The sequence below is a fragment of the Danio rerio genome, chromosome 17 (assembly GCF_049306965.1).
Source record: "Danio rerio strain Tuebingen ecotype United States chromosome 17, GRCz12tu, whole genome shotgun sequence".
NCBI lineage: Eukaryota > Metazoa > Chordata > Actinopteri > Cypriniformes > Danionidae > Danio > Danio rerio.
This window is the reverse complement of record NC_133192.1, coordinates 36,970,851-36,992,741: the sequence shown is the minus strand read 5'-3', so window position 1 is coordinate 36,992,741 and position 21,891 is coordinate 36,970,851. Positions and strand designations below refer to the sequence as shown.

The 21,891-nt window shown below is 33.3% G+C and overlaps 2 protein-coding genes across 3 annotated transcripts in view; one reads left to right on the top strand and one right to left on the bottom strand.

Annotated features, from left to right (window-relative positions):
- Positions 1-17,196, top strand: part of adam17a (ADAM metallopeptidase domain 17a) — a 31,275-nt gene extending 14,079 nt beyond the window's left edge. Inside the window, exons 13-20 of one of the 2 annotated variants that reach the window (XM_005158718.5) lie at positions 3,584-3,687; positions 3,834-3,968; positions 5,914-6,038; positions 6,132-6,210; positions 6,306-6,394; positions 8,436-8,489; positions 11,165-11,204; positions 14,187-17,196. In XM_005158718.5, coding sequence (XP_005158775.1) covers positions 3,584-3,687; positions 3,834-3,968; positions 5,914-6,038; positions 6,132-6,210; positions 6,306-6,394; positions 8,436-8,489; positions 11,165-11,204; positions 14,187-14,536 — 976 coding nt within the window. In that variant the 3' untranslated portion in view covers positions 14,537-17,196. 2 annotated transcript variants of the gene reach the window in all.
- A 122-nt stretch (positions 17,197-17,318) lies between these two features.
- iah1 (isoamyl acetate hydrolyzing esterase 1 (putative)) lies at positions 17,319-20,940 on the bottom strand. Its single transcript, NM_001025469.1, has 6 exons — positions 20,814-20,940; positions 20,686-20,738; positions 20,462-20,604; positions 20,225-20,386; positions 18,277-18,398; positions 17,319-17,758 (listed from the first exon to the last, which is right to left on the bottom strand). The coding sequence occupies exons 1-6, from the start codon at positions 20,874-20,876 to the stop codon at positions 17,585-17,587; spliced, it is 717 nt and encodes a 238-aa protein (NP_001020640.1). The 5' UTR covers positions 20,877-20,940; the 3' UTR covers positions 17,319-17,584.
- Positions 20,941-21,891: the final 951 nt, after the last annotated feature.

Sequence of the window (21,891 nt, the reverse complement as noted above, 5' to 3'; positions counted from 1 at the left end):
GCAAAACATTATTTACAAAAATTTAAAAGTGGGATTGTTTTAAATTGTATTTTTTGTAATGAATATGAGGAATGTGCTTTTCCCCTTATTTTGGCATTGTGCATACTCAGTCAACTTATGGAGTGAGGTGCAAAAATGTATTAATAACAATTTTCAGTGTTCTAAACCTCTTTAATTGCTGTGGGAAAATGTTCTTTTTATCTTTACTATGTACCCTATTCTAGAGGAAAGTTGTTTTTATTTAATTCATTTACTTATTTCGCTAACAAAATGTTACATTAATTAATATAAATTTACATTTAAAAAAAAACAAAGTTTAAGGTATTAATGACTGAAATATGCTTAAATATTATAAGTATTTACATTTAAGTAAGAAAGCGCTACACATTTTAAAACTTTGTGATTTCTACAATGTATTTATTAGATTATTACTTGTGTACATTCTGTAAATTTGTATTTGATTTATACTTGCCTCCTGGCATGTATAATTTCTTTTTTTGTACTGATAAAATGTTATAAAAAAAAAAAATATATATATATATATATATATATATATATATTTTTTTTTTTTTTTTTTTTAAATAACATTTTTACCAAGCCAACCAATCACAGAGCTTGCGCTACGCGTTGTTGCTACATGTAGCTAAATTTTTTGAGAGGTGCAAGTCAGTGATGCCGGCTTCTATAATCTCACGTTTCACTTCTCACGCGTAAACATCACAGATGCACTTGATTATTTTTGGCATAGAATTGCTGTCATAATTAAGGCCCTTAAAAAGTATTAAAAATTCTTAAATGCTGTTTTCCAAGTTATTAAATTTTGTATTGTATTTTAATTATATTAAAATAGTTTAATCATTGCACTGAATTGGAATCCTTCTGGATTTGTTGTCGTCTACGTGCTCACTAACCGCTGCATTATAGAGCAGGACCTCTCTATACACACTCTGATTTTTTTCATATTTGCCTCTTTTTAAAGGGCTTCAAAATAAAGTGTCATAATAAAGATGTGGTATGCGTCTCCACTTAAAAACAAAAGCGAATGATGGCAAATTTGCCTTTTTTATTCATCATAGTCAGAGCACTTAATGAATATAGTAAATGTAATTTATAGTGTCGCTGACGTAACTGGTTAATACTGGGGATGAGGTCTTAAAATGTAAAATCTTAAATTTACTTCCATCGTTCCTGTATGGGGTCTGTGGAAATGTTTAGGAGGAAAGCATAAATATATGTATTAGGGCTGCACAGTACATTGGAAAATAATAATAGTATATGTAATATTCAATTCGGAGAGAGGTTTAATAAATAGTTTTTATTTATTTATTTTTTTTATTTTTATTTTTTTCAAGGGATACACCGGAATGAGTATTCTGGGCTCAAGATGCCCAAAGCTTGATGGCATTATATACTTGTGTACTAGCCACGAGGCTATATGCACAATTTTTCAGATGGGGCCTTACTTAGGTGCTGTTCTGCTATTGGTTAGGTGAACCTAGAGCTTATAATAAAAACTAATGATAAGAGTAGAGAGAAGGGAGGAATATAACAACAGCTAATAAGAGTCTGAATATCTGCCCAAGTTGTCATTTATAATGTCTAAATATTTGCACTTTGACAGTATTTTTAGATCAGAAATATATCCATTATTACCTGTTCATTTTAGTATGATTATTACATAATTTTTTTAAAGCATAAAAATGGCTTTTCTCTATGGAAATGTTATATCATAAGAAAACCCACTATTGTAATGCTTTTTTTCAGAAGATAAAATAAGTTACATGTACACTAACTTTAAATTAATTTTTCTTTTTTTCTTTTTCTTTTTCTTTTTTTTTTTTTTTTACCCCCAGCTCTTAATGCAGGTTTTTTTTTCTGGAGAATTACTAAGCGTTTCAACCTTTTGTATAATCTCTGTGTGAAAAGATGTCAGAATATTACATATAAACAATAAACAATATAAGGAACCTTGAAAATAACCCCAGGAAAACTAAACGAAAAAAAAAAAAACATTAACTCAGGGTAATATGTTTGTTACAATAAATAAAATATAAGAATTGTAGCTTCATCCAACCTTCCCAACAACTAGGCTGCATTTACACTGCATGGTTCAAGTGACTCAATTCTGATTTTTTTCTCCCATGTGGCAGAGATCGAATATGGCTCACGTACGTGTAAGCAGGAACAAATCACATGCATTCTGATTTACTCAAATCAGATTCAGGCCTTGTTCATATGTTATCCAATATGAATCGTATATGTGCCAATAAAAACCATAGCGAATGAAATCAACTCTGATGCTTTAATTTCAGAACAAACTTTAGCAGAGTCCCAGACCTTAAATCTCATACACGAGGACTAAAAAAGCTTTTATAATGTCATGTAGCACAAGTATTTAAGCATGTTATTGAGAGAGAGTGAGAGTGCGCAATATCCGCCACGTAACCAATATAAACTAATATAAAACTATTTGCATTAAATGCCTTAATTAAAAGAAGATGGCCAAATTAGAAGATGGCTGCCTTTCTATCATAAACTAAAGTAAAACCATGTGTCAAAAAAAATTTAAAAATGAAACCCTGTGAACAGATTAAATACAGGATATGAGAAAAGGGCGCTCTATTATTATCAGCTGTCAATCAGCACCCGCTCTTTTTTTTTCTGGTCATTGCGCCTTTGCTGTGTGCTAAATACAGACAATCAGATATGAGTCACTTTTAAAATATGTTGCTCATCAAAACAATCTGATACAAAATCAGAATTGGCTCTATGCACAGCTAAAGTTTTAAAGCCAACGATAAACTTCCTGTAAAAGCTTAATTTGACTATTTTCAAATTCATAAGGTTGTTTTACAGCATCGATGTTGTAATGTAATTAGAAAACATTCAGTTAAATAGACTTAAGCATTCATTTAGTTATTCAACAGTAAAACAAGATAAAAGTCTGTGGTAACTGCTAGCGCTGTCAGTAGCAACAAGCCAGCGCAGAAATCTCATTGAAAATACTGGGGTAAAATAAACTGCCATATTTTAAAGACATGGTGTGGGGAAGTGGAATTTAATGCAGTGCTTGTCTGATCGGAGACCCATTTCAGATCGTATATCTAACAGGCAGTGAAGATTGCAGATTTTTAAAGAAATCAGATCTTAAACCAGACAATTTTGTAAAGGAAAGACAGTTCACCGGAAGCCCTTGGGCTTTCTGGCTGAAAATGAAAAGTCTGTGTGCATACAGCCCATTCTGCAGTCCTAGATCTGCAGAGTAAATGCAGCCTTAGTCAACAGTACATTATAAATAAAAAGCTTGAGTATTATACTTTGTAAACAATGTATAGGACTGTTAACATTTTATGTCTTTACATTAAATAAGAAAAATTAACAGACTAAAATGTGCATTTATAAATCAAATCTTTAGTAAGTATGCTTTATATAGTTTTTATTCTTCTCTGAGGAATTTGCTCTTGCTGCTTGAGCTATGAGTATATTGACATGTCCTGGTATAAGCCCAGACCTGCACTAGCCTGACAGTGGAAATTCAGCTATTGTTGCTCTCAGCTGTGACCTTGTTCTATTTGCGTTTCAGTGACAGGAACAGCCCCTGCTGCAAAAACTGTATGTTTGAAAGTGCAGATAAGGTCTGTCAGGAGGTCATCACTGCCACTTGCAAGGGCACGTCCCAGTGCACAGGTAAGCCTGATGACACTTCATTAAAAAGAAAAATTATAATAATAAAAATAATATAATAGGTAATAGCATAAAGTTCCACAATATTATTATTAGTTTATATAAATTAATTTGCTTGCTTAAGGTTTTATGTATTTATGTCTTTTCAGGCAATAGCAGTGAATGCCCCACTCCTGGTAACCTGGAAGATAACACTGAGTGTGTGGACAAGGGTCGATGCCAGAACGGCCAGTGCAGACCATTTTGTGAGGCTGTGCATAATCTGGAGTCCTGTGCCTGCAATGGTAAATATCTGGTAAAAATCATTTGCTTCCAGCATATGACTGGGGCTAGTTCACAGTTTTTGCTGTAGTGGGTATTTCTTTAGATTCTGCATAGACAAAGACCTTAAATGGTCTGACAGTCATATATGTGTCCCAGGCTGCTAAAAACACTATTAGGACACATATATATTTCACAAAAAGTGAAAATTGGTTGTTTTCGCGTTATTTTAAGCAGAATTAATCTTCCGGTTTAAAAAGAAATTTAAAAGCAACGACACGGCTCTATTGTGAATGCCACGTTGTGTTGCCATTCGTTATTAAAAAAAAGTGTTTAGAGACACCAGTCATCAGTGTCATTTATAAATGTGCCGCACAGAAGGTTTCGTTTTCATTTCCTTGCTATGAGAGCTCAGAAGGACTCACGTGTGGATTACAGTGGTCTGCTCACATGCGACAAAAATACGTTTGTAAGGAATATTTTTTTACCGAGAGCTTTTTACATATGGAAATGGTGAAATCCGGATTTGCCGCTTTAAAAAAGACACGCTTCCAGTTGGTGTTGATTGTACTATCTCGACAGATTTGTTAAGTGTGTAATCAGTGTTCTTTGTTTATGTTTATTAGATGGCAAAGTTAGTTAGTGTCATCAGCAGTAGTCTTTCAGTTTTTAAAGACATACCTTAGTCAAAATTATTTAGATTCAAAGTTTACAGTACGTTAATACCACTACATTATAGGCTGAAAGATCCACTGTAAATGCTGCTCTCTGAATGTAAACACCTCAATCCAACTATTACGGTTGTGTAGGATTTTTACCACATTTTCTGACAGGATAGTCTATACACACACACAGCTTTCTTATGCTACCTACCGAGTGCATCTAAGTTACAGAGAAATGCGGAGGTTTTTTTTTTCTTCTCCTATTCACCATGAGCTATCAAACATTCTATCATAACTACACTCTTCCATGGCCCTTTAATCAATCTGGACTGCAATGAAGTTTTCATCACTTACACAATTATTGTCCAGGGGGCAAAAAAAATGTTAATGTTAAAAAAAAAATAAAAAAAAAAAAATATATATATATATATATATATATATATATATATATATATATATATATATATATATATATATATATGAAAATAATATATTTATTATGCAAGTTATTTAAAAAAAAAATAAAAAATATTGTTTGATACACATGTGGCGTTTAAGATACCTTTTATAAATGGTTTGATTCACTTCAAATATTTTTTCCAGATGAAATATTGTCATTGAGAGCTTTTTTGGATTATTGAACTTTAATCTCTAAACTCTTGTGAAATTAAAACACTTGTGTTGTTTAAACACTTGTATTGTGTTGCTAAATGTAATATAAACGTAGAAAAAACTGTAAAAACAATAAAATGATGACAATTGGCAAATTATATTCGGAATTCATTTTATAATTTATTTTTGATCAGTTATTTTAGTATTTTGTAAGATAATTTAAGTGGTTTGGTGCATTGTGATGTATATGTAAATGTTGAGCAAGTAGTTTTTCAGTGATCAAAATTACAGAAAAATAATTAGTATTAATGTTATTGTTGTTAATGTATCCTTGCTGAATAGCAATGTTAATTTCAAACAATAATAATGGTAACAGTATTATTGGCCCCAGATTTATAGTACTGTAAATACAGATTCTGTGTGATCCTGTGATAACTATTCAATAATATAAGATGTATTGAACAAAGCCAAAATATTCAAATATTTTCATTGAATCTAAACAGAAACTGCAAAAAATATTAGAATTTCTGTAGAATTTCAAATTCTTTGGGATTGACAATGTACACTGAAATTGCTGCCAAACATACTACAATCACACATGCTAATAATAATCTATTTATTTTGTGATGTTTTTCAACCTGTTGTTATGAATGCTTAAGTGCTGACCCGGTGGATTTGCTGTGGTGTTTTTCAGAGACGGAGAACTCATGTAAAGTGTGCTGTAGGAAAGACGAGCTCTGTACTCCTTTTTTAAATGGAGGTTCATTTCTTTACCTGCGCAAGGGCAAACCCTGTACCGTCGGCTTCTGTGACGGGGCTGTGAGTGCACTTTTTTTTTGTCTGATTATTAATCTGACTGAATTCTTTCTTCTTTTCACTCCTTAATAAACATTGTGTTCTTGTTCATTTCAGGGCAAATGCATGAAACAAGTCCAAGATGTCATTGAGCGTTTATGGGACTTCATAGACAAACTGAACATCAACACTTTTGGTAATGAGATGATTGAGTGAATCATTCATGACGTCTGGCTTCTTCCTGTATTTTTTTGTCAATGCCAATGGTGCCTGTTTTATGTGAATGTTCAGGGAAGTTCTTGGCCGACAATATTGTTGGATCAGTGGTGGTCTTCTCTCTGCTGTTCTGGATTCCTATAAGCATACTGGTGCACTGTGTGGTGAGAACTTTTTCCCTAATTTACTCCATTAATCAAAACTGCAATATTAAAGTAAAGTAAAGTAAAGAACTTTTATTATCATTGTAGTTGTACAATGAAATTTGTTTGGTAACTCACAGAGACCAGCAGCAACATAAAAAGAGAGAAAACAAACAATAAACATCATACTAAAATATAAGAGGCAAGATAAAGTATACTAAATGTAATAAGTCACATAAAAACCAACAATAGACATAATACTAAAAATATAAGATGTAAGATAAAATATACTAAATGTAATAGTCACAGTATTTACATTATGGCAAATGAGTGCAAACATGAATATCCATAAAGTGTATCAATATCAATGATACTAATATAGCACTATTATTTACTCACAGTATATATTCATATTTTGAATTATGGATTTTTTTATTATATTAATCTAAAATTGCAATAATGTTATACTTTCCTTCGTTATTTATATAAATGTGTGTGTATATATGAGCAATATCACAGAAGTAGCAGTGCGATGTGGCTGTATATCAGCACTGGTGGCAGGCGTGCGTGGCAGCCACATCGCACTGCTACGAGTGTGATATTGCATTTATACAACAGTTCGATGGCATAATCGTGTATAAAAAAAAGAAAATCAAAAGGAGAGTCTAAAAACCCTTAGAGGAACTACTTTCTTCCACCATTCATTCACATCTGCAGCTGATGACAGAACAGCAGAAACCGTTTAGAGCTATATATCACCCAGTATTTTTCCCAGTATATCACCCAGTATTTTTGTTGCAATCAGGAGATCCCAATATTACTGTGGTATAAATACAGCACTACAATATACAGGTGAGAGATCGACTTAGAAAGTCATTTACCTGTTTAATAATGATTTGATCAGCTGTAGTTTGAAATTAGCTGTATTTCTCCTAGGGCTTATTATGTGTCTCTGTTTACATCTTGTGGATTGACATCGTCAACCATCTTTGCGCAAAGACAGGCTAATGGCCACCGACGCTCTTTCTCTATCAGAAATTATAAATATTTTAAAAAAGGCACTATCCTTATAAGTAAACTGCATAGTTACAATCTAAACAATTACATTCTTGACTAAAAAAGCCTCAAAAGTACATTATGTCGTCCAACAGCAGCAAAATTTGTCAAACTGTAGAGTGTCCTCTGCTTGTTGCTGTATGTGGGCGGAGTAATGCACAAGGGTAAAGGGTGAAGAGTGCTGTTTCTGGCAGAATATTGCAAGGTTATCAGCCAATCAGATTCATGAACTAGACAGAACTGTTGCATAAATATACATATATATACACACATTTATATAATTGTATATGTATCCTCTTAAAGCCCAAGCTGTTTTTTAAAAGCATTTTTTATTTCTCTTTGCTTTTTGGGCTTATTGGAACCTATTTCGAATAAAACCTAAGTATCATCTTTTGATATGATGTACTTTTAGAGAAAAATGATGTCCATAAATGTGGACTTGTGGTCCAAAATTTCCATAAAACACAATAAAGTCACCTTTGTATAATAGAATGAAAACCTCTTTATTTCTGCCTTGAACACAGCAGTTTTTTTTTTCCTGACTTTTTCTTAATGCATTAATAACACACACACATATGTTTTAAACATGTTTAGACTATCAGTAAGAAAAATGTTTTTTTGCCCATTTTGGACAGTTAAAATAGTGTTTGGGACATTTTATATGCTGCACAACAGCTGCAGGGTGACACTATATGTAACAGGTAACAAAATATAAAACATAAGAGCTAAAATGTGCTGTCCACGTATAGGCCACTTAGAGGGTATATATTTGGTATTTATATGTATATTTGGTATTTATTACATTTTTTAGTTTATCATTTCTAACATTTTAATAGCATTTATAAATAATAATAATATTTTTTTTTACATTGTATGAAACAAACAGAAATTTTGACAACCACTGTATATAAGTAACCTCATGACTTTGAGTAAAAGATGAAAGAAATATCATTAAACTCTTAAACACAAGACATTAAAGTGCTCGTTTCTTTTTGCTTATTAACAGGACAAGAGACTGGATGAACAGTATGAGGAAAACACCAAAATGATGTACCCCAGTGTAAGTCCTTCTGTCAAACAAAACTACAGTTTCCACAATAGACTCCCTTCTCATGCAGCACTGATCTCATTACTAACAGACTAACTAACTAACACTCTAAACCTGCATCCAAAACCCAAAAGTGGGATTGTGTATCGATTCTGATGTCCTATTTTGATTAGATCTTGATTCACAAACTCTCAATTAATTTTGATGTAGAGCGTCTAGATTTAAAACAAATGTTATTGACAGTGTACTTCAGGTACATTTCTATAGTATCCACCCCTATATTTCAGATGCATGAATAAGTAGTCATAATTGAAATAATAGAAGAACACCTATATATATATATATATATATATATATATATATATATATATATATATATATATATATATATATATATATATATATATATAAATATATAAAGCTATAAACATACTCAGCCAATAGCACTTCATTTTTACCTTTTTGTTCTTATTGATTAATATTACCAACATAAATGGTGCAATTTTAAGACCTTATATGTGGATAATTTTCACTTTAGACTTGACAGTTTACATAAATGTTTAGCAAGGTGGGCATTTCAACATATATGCATGTATTTGACTGTTCGAGTTGCAATAAGCCACAAAAATAAAGTGTATTGAGCTCTTGTGTCTTTTTTGGCGATGGGTGCACAGGAAGGGTCCTGAAGCTTCCTCAAGCACATTCTGTTCTTTCCTTGCACTCATCTATACTTTTTGTTGCTTTGAAGTGTTAGTTCATTCAAAAATGAAAATTATGTTATTAATTACTCATGGCTTTAATATTTATTTTGTTACAAACCCCTGAGTCCTTCAGTTATCTTCAGAACACAAATTAAGATATTTTAGGTAATATCAGAGAGCTCCCTCTGGTTCCCAACTTGTTCAAAGTCCAGAAAAATACAAAGAAAATCCCCAAAACAGACCATATACCTTCAGTGGTTCAGTTGGAATATTTAAGCAAAATATATAAAGCAAAAGTACAGATTTTATTTAACAATTTCTTCTCTTCAGTGTCAGCACTGTTCAGTGACGTATACCCCACCAATACCTGCGCGCAACTTCTTCTCTTTGAAACATACCACAGACGCTTACTAGGTAATACGACGTATTTTTCCGGACTTTGAATGAGTCCAGAATCTTGCTGTGAGGATGGGGGAGCTCTCTGATCTAGTTTGAAATATCTTCATTTGTGTTCCGACATGAAGGGTGAGTAATTAATAACATAATTAACATTTTTGGGGTAAACTAACCCTTTAATGTTTGTAAGCAATACTGCAGTGTACAGAAAAGCTATATGGAAACATCTATTCATGAAACGGACAAGGCTTTTATACTTCCTGCGTTCGCCGTTGTGATATTCTTTAAAATGACAGGGGGCGGTCAAAAGACATTGACCTTAAAATCAGATGGATAAACAGAAGTAGAAAGTTTCCTGAACTCGTCATATCATTAATATCCTTCAGTATTTTTAAGCTAATTGTTTTTATTGTTTTTACAAATTATTTTAATGATTATAAGGATTTTTATAACAATTCAAGATTTTTTTTAAGTCAAACTTTGATGCATAACTTGCTTTTGTTTATATCACGGACAGTTTTACCTTTTAAAGTTTATTAAAATATTAATGACAACAGAACATGGGTTTCTCTACAAATATATTTTTATATTTTATATTTTTTATTATGGCAAAAAATAAAGCAAGATATAAAAGAGCACACTTACTTAAAAATACAGATGTTTTTTTTTTTTTTTTTAGATTTTGCCCACTCAACAATTCACACATTACAGTCTGGCTAGTTTCTGTTCCTCTACTTTTGCTAAAAAGGCAACAATGGTCCAAAATCCTGACAATTATAACCAATAAAGCCTAGAACAACAGGCCATCGGTATATTGTAAAGCGATAGGTTCAAATATTCCTTTCCAGTTATCAAATAAATAATTTGTTCTTTAATTTTAGTTTTGTAACTATTAAATTGTTTTAAATTCACAATTGTATATATACATCAGTGTATACTGACTGGTGGAAAACCATATTTCTGTAATTGTGTACCTGGCTCACTTTTGGCATGGCCTCTTTTGTTTTTTAAAAACTTATCCTTCAGGTTTTTCCAAACCTTTTAACAAAAACTTTCTCCTTTCCCATGGCTGTTGCTATTTCTAGCCAAGAATTATTGATCATCTGGTTATCTCTTTGATCAGGGATCATAAAGATGTGTGCACAGTCGTACTGTTTAAGACAAAATGTCTTAAAAGTGTTTCATATTTAACTCAAATCAAATGCGGCGCCGCACGCACTGTTCGCTGGAGTCTCAAAAAATGCTGTGCGCACCACCAGCCAAAGCTGGTTCGCTCGCACCCAAAGCAAACATCCCCAAACTCTGCAATGACGTCAAAAACCCGCCGCACTCAAAAAAACAAGCGGTCGTGTCAAGTATAAACTAGGCTATACAGAACAAAAACTGTTTTTGAGAATAAAAATCTGATCAACCAATTTTTAAAAATGGATTAATTAATCTTTTTCCCCAGGCCTACTCTAAAGCAGCCTAATAATAACTTGCTGATCCAGTTAGTATGGTGTGTTCTACTGTATCTCAGGCTAGTGCGGGCGAGCGTGGCTGCACATGTATGACTTGTGGCTTGTTTGCTCTGACCCTTATGAACTGCAGCAGATGGTGCTGGAGGTGTGTAGTAGAGCCCTTAATTCAGGTGAGTGAGGGTCCCGCACTGCTGTACTCCCCTGAGTGCCGGGTATCATGTGGGCCGATTGAGTTTAGTTCAGCTTGTCCTGTTTGTCTTGTGCATTTAGTGCCGATTTCTAGTTCAAACGTTGATGTCGTTTTTTTCTTATGTTTTATGGATGCAGTTCAGTACTGGAGTATTTTAAATGCACGGCTTAAATACTCTTGATACTGCATTTTCTACGGATGCCGTCTCTTTATTTGATTTGATTCAAGAGATGTGAATGGACCCCACTGGTTTGGTTGCATATTTTGCTGCATTTGTATCAAGTGTAGCATGCTGTTGATGTTATGGATGGGCATCAGATTGGCTACTCGTACTTGACAGATGGAAAAATATATATTACATTTTTTTCTGCTTATTGAATTACAATTTATTTTAATTATGTTCCACTTTGCTCGATATTAAAATTAGTTCAAAAAAGTTAATAAACAAATTTTGTAAAAGGGATAGTTCACTCAAAGATAAAAATGTACTCACTATTTACTCTCCCTCGTGTGGATCCAAACCTTTAAGTGTTTTTTTTCTTCTGTTGAACAGTAAAGAAGATATTCTTAAGAAAGCTAAAAACGTTGACTTCCATAATAGGAAAAACAAAGACTATGGAAGCTTTCTTAAAAATATCTTATTTTGTATTAGTTATGCAATGATTCTGGTTGTACGATTATAATCTGAGGAATAATCACGGTTTCCCAGTTATCAAGATTATTCTGCATTCATTAAGTGAAAACACTACTAGTTTAGAAAATCACATGAAATCTCTTTATATTTTAAGGTGTTATTTATTGTTGCTCCGTAAACAATAAATACAGCACAAAATAATAATAAAACAAATGCCTATTTATCTTTGGAAATAAGTGAAAAGATTTTGGCTTAAGTAAGTATTTAAGTAATAGTTTTAAACTGAAAATAAATGACAGAATGAATAAATAAATTAAAATATTATTTGTCTTATGTAAATCTAAGTTACATATTAGCTTAGTATTTCCTTTTTAAAGAGAACAAATGTAGTCAAAGGCTGTTGAAGGTTCTTTTGATCAACTCTATTATAAAATTGTTTGGTATTTACATTTTGCATTTTATTTTTCTCTTTGGAGTTGAAATGTGTATATTCCATACAAAGTTTTAGTTAGGTGCGACTGGAAAGCACTCGTGTGTCTCTTCAATAAATGTGTACAAGCCACACGCTTCCATTGGAAATAAGGAACTTGCATGTGCAAAGGAAAATATATATGAACGGCCCTGAGTTAATAGCCGCAGCCATAGTTAAAATCAGCCATTAGTATGCATGGGTATTCGCATCATTGTACATGCTCGGAACTTTAAAAAGCGGTTGGCATAATAAGCCTTTACGATTAATTTACCGTGATGAATTAAAGCATGGTTAATAGTGAAACCGGTTATTCGTTGCAGCCCTGTTTTGTATTCAACGGAAGAAAGAAACAAGTTTGGAACAGGTAAAGGGAATTATCAGGGTGAACTATGCCTTTTTATGTTTGAAAGAGCATTTTACAAAAATAGTTTATTATTAGCCTAGATTTGCTTAGAGGTTTTTAAATAAATCTGCTATTATAAAATATCTTAAATACTATATAAATAGTGTCTTGCTGTTAATTCTTCAAGGTTTTATGATGTCAAATGTTACTAATTATTTTAAAGAAACCATTTGCGTCCATTGTTTTTAGTCTTTATCAGCGGTTCCTAATCTGTTATATGTCATTGAGCCACCAAATATAAACATCCTCGTGCATGGAACCTACTACTAATACTAATACTACTGCTGTAATCCTTCATAACTAATACTAGAATTCTATAATCTAATATCCCCTGAAGGGCTATCAAATATTATGTAGAATACAGTGGTGCCCCCAGAAGGGGTAAGGCTACACCAAATCTTAGGGTGGCACACACACACACACACACACACAAAAATGAATTGTGTATATATTGTGAATAATGAGTAATGTTATATTTTTGTTTCTGGTAAATAAAATAACAAAGTTTTAATTAATTCCTTTAACTACTCTTGAAATATTGTAATTTATTCCTTGAAATAATTCAGCAAGTACACATGCAAACCAAACCAATATTTAGTTTAAAAACACCTTTCATGCAAGTTATTTTTCATATACTTTTATTGTACAACATACAGTATATGCCATATCTAAAATTAATAAAGATTAATGAATTGATTAATAACACAAACAAACTAAACAAAAGGCATTACTACATACACACACACTCACTATACAGACCCTAATACTATTGTTTATCCATGTTTCTTTTTGAGCCACAATATTCGTAATACATATGTTTCTATTGATGTACCTTTTTGCAAAATACACCCACAAAGTCATTGAGATTTTGGCTCTTTTAAGTCTACCAGCAAATTAATGTAGTTGCTAAATAAACTAGATTCAGAAAAGCTGATTTCAAAATGCATTTATTTGTTTATTCATTTTTTGGATTTGTGGTTTTCAGTCTGATAAAACTCAACTTTTTCATTTAAAAAAATAAAAATACATTCTTCATAAAAAGTGTGCAATCTCAGTAAATCAGCTAAGTCAGTGGTATTAATCAATCCACAATAATTTAGTGGCTGCATTTTATTGATTAATTAATTAATTTATTTATTTATTGAAATATTGTAAATTAACGCAAGTACAATTAAATTAGTAGTATCAATAACTAAATCATAGTGGGGTGGCCAGAATTTACACAAGTCTGGCCGTGGCCACCCCTTGGGGGCGCCCCTGGTTGGTTAATGAGAGACCAGCAAAAAAGGTTTGAATTATTATAATAATAATAATATACCAAAATCTGTGATGCACAGACAATGTACTTTTATATTCAATAATAGCTGTCACTTCCGAGTACTCGTGCCCATCCCTAATAATGCAGGATGTAATTCAATCCCACACTGATCCTATCACAACCTTCTATGTTCAGAGCGGAGAGATACTGAGCAGTCTGGAATCGGTGCCCGTCCGCATAGTCAAGGCCCATCATGTACATTCACCAGCAGCACGACCTCAGCTCTCAATGGCCCCTACAGGCCCCGGCTCCACACCGGCACAGGAGACGCTCGGCGGCCCAGGCCATCCCAGCCTCTCCGCCGCACCCAAAGCGGATCAGCTGCGAATGGCCACAATCGAGGAGGACCCCAGCGGAGACTCCTTTCACCCAGACGAGGAGGAAGGCTTCCGGCTAAGCGGCACAGCTGCCAGGTCCTTCGAGGACCTCACCGAACAGGCAACACCATCACACAAGAGACGGCTGAAGAGACAGGCGCGCATTGAAAGTAAGGAGACGGAGTGCTGAGGCTTGTGAATGCAAGTCGCAGATCCACTCCATTAAGACACGAGTTAATCAGGCTTCAGTTAGAAGTGTGTGGCGTGTAGACTGCTGACACGTTTCAGTTGGGTTTTAGAAAAGGTGTAGCATTCCTTTAATAATGCACAGTGGCAGTTGTTACAGATAAAGGGTCAGTGAAAGGGATGGTTCACACCAAAATGAACATTTGTGGATATTGATACAAGCAACCTTCTCTTTCTTCAGTAGAATAATAAAGAAGATTTTCAGCAGCCCACTCATACAACTGCTGTAGTTATTCAACTAATAGTCTGTAGTCATGTAACTAATACTAGAAATCTATTATCCACTGTGAAGGGCCTTCAAAGATTGTGTTGGAGAATGGGGGACTAGTCTAAAAAGTTTTAGGTCAAAGAAAACTATTAGTACAGTGGGACCTAGCAATGCTTTAAAGTTTTATGTAGCAAAACAGTTGGTCTGTGCAAGAAACTGGCCATTATTTACTACATAATTACCACAGGGATGTGTTGGTAGCCATTGACCTGCATTTTATATAACTCTAAAAACAATAGCTGGTGTTAAAATGCTTCTTTAATATGCCACTGAAGAATTTAGATTTTTTTTGGTAACACTATAGTTCGGGGCACAATTCACAGTATTATCAAACCATTAACTAGCACTACTAGCTTAAATGAATTGGCTAATTAGCTTTATAATAATATTTAGTAAAGTAAATCGGCTTTAGGTTTTGGGTAGGATTAGGGATGCAGAATAAGAGCATACTTTATAACTACAAACGAACAGGTAACATCTTATTAATAAGCAGGTAATAAGTCAGTAGTTAAAAGCATGAATCATGGCCTAAACTAAAGTGTTACCTTTTTTATGTACATTTGGGTAAACTATCCCTTTTAAAACATGTCCAAAACTGCCAAAAGAAACTCTTAATGTTTGTTAAATGCAAAATTCAACTTTGGACAGCAAATCTTTGGCTGTAAAATTAAACTCAAGCTAAAAAGCCATGTTTAAAGTTAAAACACAAAAACAAACCAGTTGACTTATTTTGTGGGCAATAAAATGGTACAAACAATTGTTTTGTTTCACAGAAGAAGAAAAAAAATCTTACAGGTTTGTAACAAGCGTGAATAAATAAATAATTGTAATTGTTTTTGTAATGCAATTCCAAAATACATAATTCCACTGCAGTTTTCAGTCATTTTTTGTTGTTTTTATCCGCTGAAGTGCAATTCTTAATATATTTTGACGTCATTTAAAACCAAATTTGCTGTCCAAAGGGCTTAAAGAGATAATTACACCAAAAATGGGGGAAAATATCATTTTCTCATCCTCTTGTTGTTCTAAACCAATAACAAAATTTCTGATTTCAAAAGGTTCATAATTTACACAAATTAAACGGTTAAATCTATTGTTTATGGATAAAATCCAAACCTCAATCTGATCCACATATGCAGTTTGTTGGCAATCTCTTATTTAAGTGTAAAAGTTTTGGCTTTTGACATTTAAATAGTTTAAATGACATAAAATAATCCATTTATGTTTAGATTGAATGTCTTATTTAAACATGAGGGTGAGCATATGATGACAGTACTGTCCTTTTTTTAAGATTTATTTTTTGCCTTTTTGCCTTTATTAAGTGGATAGGACAGTATTTCAGACAGGAAGTGGAGTGGGAGAGAGAGGGGGTAGGGATGGGAAATGTCCCTGAGCTGGGATTCCAACTCGGGTTGCCCTGAAGTGCTACTGCACCGTATGTCAGTACACTAACCACTAGGCTATTGCACCGACAGTACTGTCCTTTTTTGGGCTGAACTATTCATTTTACTTGGATTTAACCTGGAATATTCCTTTAATCAGTCAGCATGTGCCTTTTAACTCTGGCTAATTTCTGTAACTTCTTGTTTATTTATACCTCATTTAAAAACGAGCAGCTGGTTTACATCACGCCTCTAGACGTGTCATCACTTTACTGTTACACTGGTTGAATTGCTGAGAAAAAAAAAAATCTAGCTATGCATGTCCTATGCCATATGTATATGAATTAAATGTCATGTGTGTGTGGAAACTGTAAGCGGACATGCAGTTATGATGAGTTTTCTTAATGACAGAAATTGCACAGGATGTTAAAAATTCTGCATTTTAAGGTTTATTGAGTTTAATTTGTATTATTATAAGCTCTATATCATCTCATGTTGTATTTTAATTTAGCGTCAATACGTGAAACACTGATTACAGAGCTGAGGGGTGTGCATATTTCAAAGATTTCTGTTTTTTGCCACTATAAACGATTATATATGTGACCAAAACCACTCAATATTTTAAGACTAGTGACTAGTAAGCCCCCCACTGTGAAATATCTTACTATTCAAGTTGGATTTTAGGATCTTGTAAAGTTTTTTCTGTGCCAAAATAAGTCAATGTGACTGAATATATATTTTGTATCATTTCTTATATTCACGTGTATCAAATCAGAAGTCATTAAAACTGCACTTGGATGTAGAAAGCTGTATATCATGTTATTCTGCTATCATTCAATGTGTGTGTTTTGGGTTTTCTTGGTTTTGTTACATATATTTAACATGTATTCCTGGGGTTATAGCCCGCATGAATAAACTGCCTTCACACTGAAGTGTTTCAAATTGTTTTTGGACATGCACTCAAGAGAACATGCTGTTAATTTTGCCAGAAGGTGTAAAAATCAAAGAGCTTATTGTTTCAACTGAAAGCTTGCTATGTTAGCACTCCAACAAATCCATTTTCTTCATCAAAACTTTATTAAACAGTTTTAAAAAAAAGGACTATTTTTAACATCAAACATTTTTGTATTAGTCATTCAGCTTGCATTTGTAACTGTAAATACCTCCTGTTTTTAGATACAGTTTGTTTCAGTTGAAAAAGGATAAGTGAACATGGTGGCTGAGCCTTTCATGATCTTCATCATATCCAAACATGTCTAAATGTAAACAAAATGGACACAATGCTGTTTTATATCTCTTATGCATCATTTGACCTGAGTTTTAGTCGCACAGTAGGCTGCTCTCAGGGCATTTCGGGTCCACGTCCCCCCAATAAGGCAGAATGAAGGGCAAATCAGACACTCGCCTCTCTAGAAGAGTCCATAAATGTTCTGCTACAAACTGATTGCCTTTATCAGACAGATGCAGTCCATCCGAAAGATACACTGAGAAATCCTACGCAGAAAATGCATTGGTTTGTTTTTCTACATTTATAAATTTTCAACATTATATACTCACTGGCTACTTTATTAGATTTTATTAGTCTTGTTGTGCATTTAGAATTGCTTTAAATTTGTTATTTACCTTTGTATCAGCTCATCAGAAATGTGCATGAAAATTGGCACCATCATTTATTATCCCTTTTGTGGTTTTAAACCTTTAAGTTTACTTTATTTGTCACAAAAGAAGATACTTTGACCAATCAACATTCATAGTAGGAAAAATACCTTGGAAGTCAACATCATTTTTCAAAATATCTTCTTTTTTGTTCAAACTCAAGTGTTGAACAGGTGAAGGGTGAGTAAATGATGAACTATAACTTTATGCACCATTTATTCCCCAATTCTTGAATTTCACATCTATAGGCTGCACTGTGATTGGCTGGTTAGCTATTTGCTTAAACTAACAGTTTGTACCTAATAAAGTGGCCAGTTTATATGCATATGGTATGGTTGTGCTAGCATGTGTATTACCTGTCCATCTTTTTGCATGAGTGTCCACAGATCCAGAACATCCACACCAGACTCCCCAGCAGCTTGAACGCAGGCCTGCGCGTACTGACCAGCCACAGAGTTCAACCGATTTAAAGGTGAACCTGATCAAAATGAGTTTTGATTTCAGTGTGTGAATGTGGGTGACAGAGAGAGACTGAGGATATGTTTGTAATTTAATACTACTAGAGAACTGCTAGCTGTAAGCTCAATATACTGCCAAGTATTTATTTAAAAATAGTATGTGAAACAGCATGCAGCATGTTCAGTGTGTTTCAAATAGTATGCCAGGTTGTACGTTACGTTAGATCAGGGGTGCCCAAAGTTTTTCCTGTAAAGGGCCAAAAACCAAATTGGTTTGAGTGCAGTGGGCCAAATATATACCAAACTATTGCAATACATTTGCCAAAAGGCATTTCCTTATGTTGCTTTAAATCATATTAACTAATACAGTATCGTTTTTAAACATTTTATACTGAACTTATTACAGTAAAAACATAAACAATCCCGTTTATAACACAATGGAGTTTAATGCTGAGTTTTAGTCGAGCTGCTCCTGCCTTTACATTGATTTGCTAGCCGATTTCTTGTGCATTGTCTTCAATCTGTCAAGTGACAGTATTTACATTTTAAAAGTCTGATTTATTTACAACATTTAATTGTAGCATTTAATTTTTATTCATAACAACCTTTTTTGTAGCTCAGCAATAAAACAAATAGACAAAAGGTTTTATATTAAATTCAAAATGACGATCTCTGTCAAAGGCATTTTCTCCAACCACCTCCCTATCATTCTCCCTCTCTATTCAGATGGGATGGTGGGCCAAATCGTTACCATGAGCCAACTTTGGCCCGTGGGCACTACTTTGGGCATCTCTGCATTAGATGATTTATCAGAAAATAAATATTTTCTTAAGCTTTTATAATACAGTACGAGATGTGGGATTTGAGTGTAATTTGTTAATTGTTAAATTAACAACTTTAAATAGTGATCGCAGTTGTTGGTGTTAGAAGATATTTAAATGACTTGTTTTGCGTCTTACAGTAAAAGTATTTAGCACAATTAGAAATGTTTTAAAAACAAATTTCAGGAGGAACATGCACAGATGTTTTTAACAAATCTAACAAATCACTGACAATTATTGTATTATCAGCATTAGACCAAAACCTTTTTAATACCAAACTCGTCCTACATGCATTATCTCACGACATTATAGTATCCCTCCACCCACATCTACCCAGGGGATCGTTCCTTTAGTATTTTGAAAAAATCTGAACTTTGATGTGCAAAAATGATACAAATACAGTATGAAGGAAAGCTTTGAGAATTAACACACAGGGGCAGAAAAATCTGACCTGCGGCTGTTTAGAAACGCATGCAAAGATACGCTTTTACAGCAAAACACATTTTCTTAATTTGCCAAAAACTGTAAAGGCATGTTAACCTATCATGATGTTTAGTTATGATCACAGGATTGATTTATTTTAATTTGTATTAGTTGGATTTGTGTGATTTTTGGGTTCAGTGTATATTCAAACTATTTACCTTTTTCTAGGTTTGAACAAATCAAGTAAATGAACTGTGTGCATAATTATAAAATAAGTCAACTGTTCAGTTATTACAATGGGTTTACACACTTTTTAGTAGCTTTTTGCTTTATAATGTAAACATTTAAAAAACAATTACTAAAACTGAAACTAAATATAACAACACCATTAATAAAAACTGAAAGTAGCAGCAAATATTAAATAGTAATGAAATAAAAAATGAATTAAAAATGCTAAACCATAATAATTTTGCCACTGGAACTAGTGAGGTCAAGTAGCAGTGTAAACTGTTTTACTTCACTGCATCTGTTTCACATACTACAAAAGTGAAGCATGCAGTACAAAAGTTTTGAACACAACCTCAAGTCAGGAGGTTAATCACCTTTCAGCAAGCACTCTTTCTCCCAGTCGGCTTCTAGAAGTGGTGGTGGAGTGATGAAGATGATGTTGTCATTGGACACTCCTTTAGACACCAGAAATCTCACAATGTCTTTTAAATTCTCCGAGAACTCCTGCAAAGGCACGTGCTGCGTCGGGTTCTTGTCTGGATAGAAACTACTGTAAGTGTTGTGTATATACATTATTAGAAATGATGATGATAAAAATATTCTTACAGTACCTTCCAGAGCGCAATCATTAGCGCCGAAAAACACAGTCACCGCCGATATTGGAGCATCAGAAACTGGTACAATGCGGGGGAGCACAATCTTAGCCCACCGTGTATTGTAACCCGACAAGCCCCGGTTTATCACGTCGCATTTTCTAATAATTCAGAGAACGATATTATCATCATTTGCGACTTTATGAATCCTTTTACACACATCATTGCAGTCACGAAAGTACCTCTCGAGTTTATGACAGAGTTCAGATCCCCATCCATTCGCTTGAAACGCAAACTGAAACATAAACAAACATAAATGTCAGAGGAGTATGAATCGCTAGCCAAACTGCACAGCGTATTCAAATGTTACCTGCGTTATTGAGTCGCCGAACAGAATGATTTGAGGCCATATGACTCTCTTTAGTGCCGACATTGTAACAGCAATTCCTGCTACACGTCCAAGTGTACGAGGAGGAAGCGAGCATTCATTATGTGGTGAATCCGATTCGTTCGTTCGTAAACGATTCGGTCTTTGAATCTTTGAATCGTTCAGTTGGACTGATTCAGTTTCTGTTTTCAAATTGGGACAGAAGGCTTCAGAAAAAAATAGGATACTCATTTGGACAGAGCTATATACCATATGGTGGTTTTATTTAATGCATGGATAGATGAATAGTTAATTATTGGTAATCAGTCAATTTCATACTAAACATAACTAAGAGTAATACATTGAATTAATATTAATATGTTGGTTCAGGTATAGTTGTAGGCTATTAACAAACAAATACATTATATAATAGAGTGCAGCGAGCGTCAGTTAATTTACTCGGTCTATTCTAAAAATAAACCATTGCCAATTAATAAATGTACAAGTGTATTCAGCTTTAATAAACAGATATTCTGTTCAAAATAAAAATAGTCACCTGCTGTTAAAGTATGAACTTGTTCATTGATTAAACCTTAAACATCTTGTGTTATTCTGTCCATTCTAAAAATGGCTAGCTATAAATGAATAAATAAAAGTTTTGATAATGGTATTATTAATGATGTTGTGGTGGTAAATAATAAACAAATTAATCATTCATTATGTGATAAGCTTAATTTTGTTAAGATGTTACTAAAAATATCCATGCTGAACAGTCACATATTAAATTAATTCATAAATAAAACTTTAATAACATTTATTATGGGGTTGTTCTGCCTATTCTAAAATGGCTTGTTAACAAATAAATAAATGTCTTTATTTAAGCTGTTATTTTGTCCTTTCCAATCATAGTTTTATTGAATGAGTGAAAAATGAATAAACTAATCAAATGTAGGTTGTAAATATACAATTTTTATTTTATTACATTATTTATTAATATGAATCACGCTGCCATTAGTTGGCCATTCTAAACAGCATTATTATTTGACAAATAAATAAATAGACAAACATTCAAGTATTCTAA